We start from the raw sequence: 7,863 nt of genomic DNA, 5'->3' as shown, positions 1-7,863 counted from the left end.
AACCAGCGACCTCACAACGGGAGGACATGAACACCTTAATCAAGAAGAAGTAGAAAAGATGGACTTCATGAAAGTGATTGACGCCCTTAAACAGCATGTAAAAAATGCCCTTACAGAAATGGATGAGAAATATAACAGAAAGTGTGAATTTTCATTTGATCAAAATTTAATAAATGATAGTGAATATAACAAAAATTGCTGGGGTCTTGGAACCTGCCTATAGTCCCAGCCAGTTGGATGTTAAGGCAGGAGGATTATTTAAGCCCGGAAATTCCTGTTTAGACAAAAGAAAATGTAAGGAAAATAGTCTGCATGTCTTTGCTATCTATGTGTGTATTTGTGTATGCATGTGTGTGTTGTACATGTTGTTGTGTTCATCCACCTGAGTGTGGTTGTGTTTGTGTATGTGTCAACATGCATGCCCATGTGTGTATATTGAAACACAGACAACAGTACTAGTAATTTGTTTTGAACTCTCACTGCTTTGATCAGCAATTTTTGATAAAGCACCTAGCTACCCAGTCCTCTGGTTCTTCCTGTGTTCAGTTCAATGTAGTAGCCAATTCCTAGCCAGAATTAACTATTTTATAACATTATTTATGTGTATATATATGACACTAAACAAACAAGAGAATCAATAAACTCACGATCACTAGAATTCAGTCCGTTCAAATGATACCGAAATTGTTATAAAATTTTTAAAAGGGATTTTACTAGCAGTTACTTGTCACCAATGAGTAAGCTTTTCCAAATGGCAGCAATGTTTTCTCCAAGTGTTGGTGAATGATTTTTCTAACTTTCTTCTCCAGAGACATGGATGGTGACAACCAAACGACAGTCACAGAATTCCTCCTCCTGGGATTCTCTGAAGAGTCAGAACAAGAAGACGTTGTCTTTGGGATGTTCTTGGGGATGTACATGGTCACCATCTCTGGGAACCTTCTCATCATCCTGGCCGTCAGCTGTGACCCTCATCTCCACACACCCATGTACTTCTTCTTGGCCAACCTCTCCAGTGTCGACATCTGCTTTTCCTCAGTCACCGTCCCCAAGGCACTGGTGAATTACATGGTGAGAAGCAAGTCCATCTCTTACATGGAGTGCATGGCCCAGATCTATTTCTTCTTCGCATTTGGCACCACAGACAACTTCCTCCTGAGTGTGATGGCCTATGACCGCTATGTGGCCATTTGTCACCCACTCCACTACACCCTGATGATGAGCCCCAGACTCTGTGTCCTCCTGGTGGTCCTATCTTGGGTCATCACACACCTGCATGCTCTCTTGCACATTCTCCTCATCGTTCGACTCACCTTCTGTTCCTATAATGCAGTGCCCCACTTTTACTGTGATCCCTACCTTATCCTGAAACTCTCTTGTTCTGATACCTTTATCAATGATGTCACAGCCGTTGCTGAAGGTGAAATGATATTTATGACACCTTTTGTATGCATTGTTATTTCCTATGCCTACATCTGCTCTAAAGTCTTGAAGATGCCCTCTGCCCAGGGAATAAGAAAAGCCATGTCCACTTGTGGTTCCCACCTCACTGTGGTCTGTCTTTTCTACGGGGCGATCCTAGGAGTTTATATGCACCCTTCTTCCTCCTACTCACTACAGGATGCAGTGGCCTCTGTCATCTTCACAGTGGTGACCCCTATGGCCAACCCCTTCATCTATAGCTTGAGGAATTGCGACATCAAAGGAGCCTTAAGGAAGATAATTCTCAGGTCTTAGGAATTTCAAATTCTAGAGCTAAGATGATTCCTAGATGTCATGCATTTTTTTTCCTTTTTAAAGAGATCCAGATGCGTCCAGTGCTCAGCATGACAATGTCAGGGATTCTTGATAGATGTTTGTAATCATTCTTTTGATTGGGACGCTGACTAATGTTCTCTGTCACACACACACACACTGAACTTTACCTCTTTGAAGGGATGATGCTAAGATATTCATTTTCCAATTTTTTGAGAAACTACCATACTAATTTCCAAAGCAGCTGTACAAGTTTGCACTCCCACCAGCAATGGAGGAGTATTCCCCTTATCTTACATTCCCCCCAGCATAAGTTGTCATTAGTGTTTTCAAGTGACAGGTATAAGATGGTATCTCAGAGTTGTTTTGATTTGCATTTACTTGATGGCTAAGCATGTTGAGCAATTCTTTAAGTGCCTTTTGGTTATGTGAGATTCCTCTTTGAGGATTTTCTGTTTAGATCTGTACCCCATTTTTAATTGGATTATTTGGTATTTTGATATCTAGTTTCTTGAGTTCTTTGTATATTTTCAAGATCAGCCCTCTGTCAGATGTGGGGTTGATGAAGATCTTTTCCCATTTGGTAGGTTGACATTTTGTCTTATTGATTCTGTCCTTTGCCTTCCAGAAGCTTCTCACTTTCAGGAGGTCCCATTTATTAATTTTTAATCTCAGTATCTGTACTAATTGTGTTGTATTTATGAAGTGGTCTACTGTGTGAATGTGTTCAAGGCTACTTCCCATTTTCTCTTCTATAAGGTTCAGCGTAATGGGATTTATGTTGGACTCGAGAGATGGCTCAGCCTTTGCAGGCGAGGCTCACAACCAAAAACACAGTGCATTGAAATTTATCTCCAGTCATTTGTGACTTTACTGTTTGTACTGTAAGCATCTGATGTACTGGAGTCATACTGTGAGTGAATAGATGTCTTCTCCACACAGTAAAAAAAATGATCACAGTTAAAATGAGCAAGGATTTTAACTGAGTGGTAATAGAAATAAATTCCATAAAACATGTGGAATGTTCACAAGGAGAGTTTGTCCTTTCAAATGCTTGAATTAACAAAATTACAAACCATGGGATAAGTACTTATGTTGGAACTAAGTTTCTTCCCCTCATATTTCTTTGACCCAAGCAGACAGAATGCACACAGCGTACACTGAGCGCATCCCTAATGAGGACCTCTGAGGAGTGAACACTCAGGATGTCCCATGTGACAACAAACCTCTCACCCTCATGGGTATCCTGATCTCCAGAGACAGAGTCTGCATCTCTTTGTTTTCTCTCCACAATCTAGGCTTCACCATAGACAGCCAGGCACCTCACTTAAATGTCCCTGAGAGAAGAGCTCCCTCAGTTCTCACCCCACGCTGTGAATTTACCATCATTCACGTCCAGGATGGAACCAGCAGAGACAGGGAATCCATGAGAGCCTCAGTGAGCAGCAGGTGAGAAGCTGGGGACACAGGTTAGGGACTAGTCCATCCAACAGCAGACTGATACCCAGAGACACAGACTTAAGGTGTGACACTGGGGAAGCACCCCTCCAAACCTTTCTGTAGCTAGCCAAGTGCCAGAGGAAATGTTTCTGAAGAGGAGACAACTGGGGTTAGCAGTGCTGTGACAACAGACCCCTAACAGCCTTTCCTGGAAAAGGGGACTCTTCTCTAACACATGCAAGCTTGTCCTATTTTACACCAAATCTCCATGTTTGTGCCAGTTGCTTCTCTGCACTTGCTGACTGTGAGCTGTGATTTCAGAACAGAGGGGTCTGAGACCTATAAGTACTTTAGATACTGCTCTGAGCCTCATAAGGGAAGTAGGCTAGTCTAGAAACTACTTATTTTCATTGTGCAGTCCAGGGATCCAGATGTCACAGACTCAGTCCTTAGCATGGCTCACAAGAGGCTAATGGATGAAAGAGATGCCAACTTGCTTAATCCCACCACTGAGCATCATTGTCAATGATGATAGCAGGGCTGTCTCTCTACAAGGAAGAAGATGCTGACTTCTACTTCAGAGCACGCCTGCTGGTTGCATAGAAACAGATGTGTCTCTATTTACGCATAAATTCTCAATATAAACTCCTGTAATCAAAGCAGAGAATAGCCCAAACATCCCACAGACTAGAAAATTAAGCACTGAGCCAGACACCAGTGCAGTGATGGACAGGAACTTGTAGGGAATTGGTCACCCTAAATGGCAACCAGCAAGTAGAGCAACTGTGATAATTAGCTATTTTTTAAACTTTTAAGAAGATTTATTTATTATATATTCCGTGTTCTGCCTGCATGCCAGAAGAGGGCAGCAGATATCACTATAGATGGCTGTGAGCCACCATGTGGTTGCTGGGAATTGATCTCAAGACCTCTAGAAGAGCAGCCAGTGCACTTAACCTCTGAGCCATCTCTCCAGTCCCCTATAATTAGCTATTTCAGAGCTCCAGAGCTTGCTCCCAGCATGGAGTAGCAGGGACTTTCTGATAAATTCAAGCTGCAGCTCTTTGGTGAGAAAGGGCTTGGTATGCATGAAGCACCCTCCCAATTCCTAAGCATGGAGGGCTGTCTGGTTCTCAAAGGATCTCTGGGCCTGTTCCTTCCAAAATTAGTGGGTGGGTGTTGTGGAACATTAAAGATGCGTTATATCTTAAACTGTGGAATAAATTTTTTAATGCTGCAAAGATGTGTCATATTCTTTTAAACTACATTTGTTTAACTCTGTGAAGCTGTGTTACTTTGTCTACCTAAAACACCTGATTGATTTAATAGAGAACCAAAGAGCCAGTAACCAGGCAGGAGAGAGAAATAGACAGGGCTCTCAGGCAGAGAGAATAAATTGGAGAGATCTAGGGTCTGGAGGAGAGCAAGGTACAAGAAAAGGAGAAGAGCAAGCAAGGGGCCAGCCACTCAGCCACAGAGGCAGTCAAGAAGTAGGAAGGAAAGAAAGATATATAGAATAAAGAAAGGAAAAAAGCCCAAAGGCAAGATATAGTTAAAGAGGAATGGGATAATTTAAGTTAGAAAAGCTGTTTAGAAACAAGAAAGATAAGGCCAAGCATTCATAAGTAAGAATAAATCTCCTTCCATTTATTTGGGAGCTGGGTGGTGGGCCCCAAAAGAATGAGCAAAACAAAACAAAAACCCAATTACAGGTATATGTTTGGATTGCTTTGAGGGACACCTCAGAGAAGGGCAGGGATATTAGCCTCCCTGGAATGGAGAGATACAAAGGCTTATCAGAACATGAGAGGATTATCAGCTTTCCCTCCTGTTCCAGTGTTTGCAGCCAGGCATTTAAGGAAGTCGAAGGCAGGAGTTTTTATCTGAGAAAAAGCTTTTTACAACCAATCAACCAACCAATCAGTCAGTCAATCATTCAACAATCAATCAAATTCAAAACCTTGCAGCAAAAGTATTTAAGGTGAAAGACTAAACCTTCTCTGCCCTAACCCTGGGACAAGGTTAGAGGTATATTCTGATAACCCAAGTTCAGCATTTTGCTGGTGTCCTAACTAATGGTGCAGGAACAAAACAATATAGAGATTGAAAGGGAAAACAAGACCTTTAGTAACATTTGCCTTAATTGGAAAATGCAAAGGGACAGACTAAAAACAAAACCAAATCTAAGCAAGCAAACACGTAGGAAAAATATGGTCAGATTTCAGGTTCTAAAGATCATAGTGTGTAATATCAACACTCAAAACTTCTCCAATGCTGAGGGGACTGGAGAGGTGAGTCAGTGGACACATTGCTGCATAGCTGGAAGAGCCACTCTCTGGGACCTTCTCAGTGGGACAGAATCCAGCCCTCCCATCTCCCTAAGCTTTTCTGGCCATCCAGCATGGTGTGTTCCTGCTACTAGGCTTTCCCCAAACCTACCCTGCCCCCAAGCTCACCTTTTTGCCTATGAGATCCTTGGAATCCTGCAACACAGCCTGATCCAGTACTGAGAGGACCTAAGAGAGGGCAGACCAAGAAAGCCTCCCAAGTACTCAGACAGCCACAGCAAAGATTGTAACCAAGATGCCAAGACACTGCTGGCCTCATTTGAAGGAAGAGATGGATAGGCGCCAAAGCAAGAATTCTTCCAACATCCTAAAAAGCAACATGGTAATATCTGAATCCAGTGGACACACAACAGGAAGACTTGATCATCCTAACCCAGAATAACTAGAAGAAAACAACTTTAAATGTAACTTTATGAAAATTATGAGCCGGGCGGTGGTGGCGCACGCCTTTAATCCTAGCACTCGGGAGGCAGAGGCAGGCGGATCTCTGTGAGTTCGAGACCAGCCTGGTCTACAAGAGATAGTTCCAGGACAGGCTCCAAAACCACAGAGAAACCCTGTCTCGAGAAAAAAAAGAAAATTATGGAGACCTTTAAAGATGAAGTGAAAAACTCCCTTAAAGAAATGGAAGAGAAGACAAACAAAAAGTTAGAAGAAATTAATAAATCCCTCAAAGATACCCAAGAAAACTAAGAAAAAGCAATCAAACAGGTAAAGGAAACAGTTCAAGACTTGATGACAGAAATGGAGGTAATATAGAAAACACAAACCAAGGGAAGGCTGGATATGGAAAATCTGGGTAAATGAACAGGAACTACAGAGACAAGTATAACCAACAGAATACAAGAGATAGAAGAAAGAATCTCAGGCACTAAAGATACTATAAAAGAAATAGACTCATTGGTCAAAGAAAACATTAAATCCAACAAATTCTTAACATAAAAGATCCAGGAAATCTGGGACACCATGAGAAGAACAAACCTAAGAATAATAGGGGTAGAAGAAGGAGAACTCTAGCTCAAAGGCACAGAAAATATATTCAACAAAATTATAGAGGAAAACTTTCCCAACCTAAAGAAGGATATCCCTATGAAGCCTACAGAACACCAAAATAGACTGGATCAAAATAAAACAAAACAAAACATCCCCTCACCATACAATAATCAAGACACAAATATACAGATAAAGATAGAATATTAAGAGCTGCAAAGGAAAAGTACACCCACATATGTAAAAGAAACATTAATAAAACTTAAATCACACATCAAACCTCATACACTAATAGTAGGAGATTTCAACAATTCTCTCTCACCAATGGGCAGGTCAACCAGACAGAAATTTAACAGAGAAATAAAAAGAACTAACAGATGTAATTAATCAAATGGACTTAACAGACATCTGTGGAACATTCCATCCAAACAGAAAAGAATATACCTTCTTCCCAGCACCTCATGGAACCTTCTTGAAAATTGATCACATACTTGGTTAACAAAACAAACATCCACAGATACAAAAAAAAAAAAAACAAATTGGAGTAGCCACCTGCGTCTTATTGGATCACCATGGAGTAAAGTTAGAAAACCTACAAACTCATGGAAACTGAACAGTAAACTACTGATCCACCCCTGGGTCAATGAAGAAATAAAGAAAGAAATTAAAGTCTTCCTTGAATTCAACGGAAATGAAGGCACAACATATCCAAACCTATGGGACACTATGAAAGCAGTGCTAAGAGGAAAGTTCATAGCACTAAGTGCCCACATAAAGAAAATGGAGGGGGCTGGAGAGATGGCTCAGTGGTTAAGAGCATTGCCTGCTCTTCCAAAGGTCCTGAGTTCAATTCCCAGCAACCACATGGTGGCTCACAACCATCTATAAAGAGGTCTGGTGCACTCTTCTGGCCTGCAGACATACACACAGACAGAATATCGTATACACAATAAGTAAATAAACATTTAAAAAAAAGAAAATGGAGAAAGCTCACATTAGTGACTTAACAGCACACCTGAATACTCAAAAGAAGAAGAAGAAGAAGAAGAAGAAGAAGAAGAAGAAGAAGAAGAAGAAGAAGAAGAAGAAGAAGAAGACTCACTTAGGAGGGGTAGAAGACTGGAAATAATCAAACTGAGGGCTGAAATCAACAAAAAGAAACACAGAAAACAATCCAAAGAATCAATGAAACAAAGAGCTGGTTCTTTGAGAAAATCAACAAGATCGACAAACCCTTATCCAAACTAATCAAAAGGCAGAGAGAGAACACCCAAATTAACAAAATTAGAAATGAAAAGGGGGACATAACAACAGACACTGAGGAAATTCA

General features: G+C 41.1%; 1 protein-coding gene across 1 annotated transcript; it reads left to right on the top strand.

Moving 5' to 3' along the window:
* The first annotated feature begins 813 nt into the window (after positions 1–813).
* LOC101999591 (olfactory receptor 1361-like) lies at positions 814–1,737 on the top strand. Its single transcript, XM_005350136.1, has one exon. The coding sequence runs from the start codon at positions 814–816 to the stop codon at positions 1,735–1,737; it is 924 nt and encodes a 307-aa protein (XP_005350193.1).
* Positions 1,738–7,863: the final 6,126 nt, after the last annotated feature.

Source organism: Microtus ochrogaster, chromosome 7 (assembly GCF_000317375.1).
Source record: "Microtus ochrogaster isolate Prairie Vole_2 chromosome 7, MicOch1.0, whole genome shotgun sequence".
In the NCBI taxonomy this organism is placed as follows: Eukaryota; Metazoa; Chordata; class Mammalia; order Rodentia; family Cricetidae; genus Microtus; species Microtus ochrogaster.
Note: the sequence above shows the minus strand (reverse complement) of the source record. Positions and strands in the feature narration are given on the sequence as shown.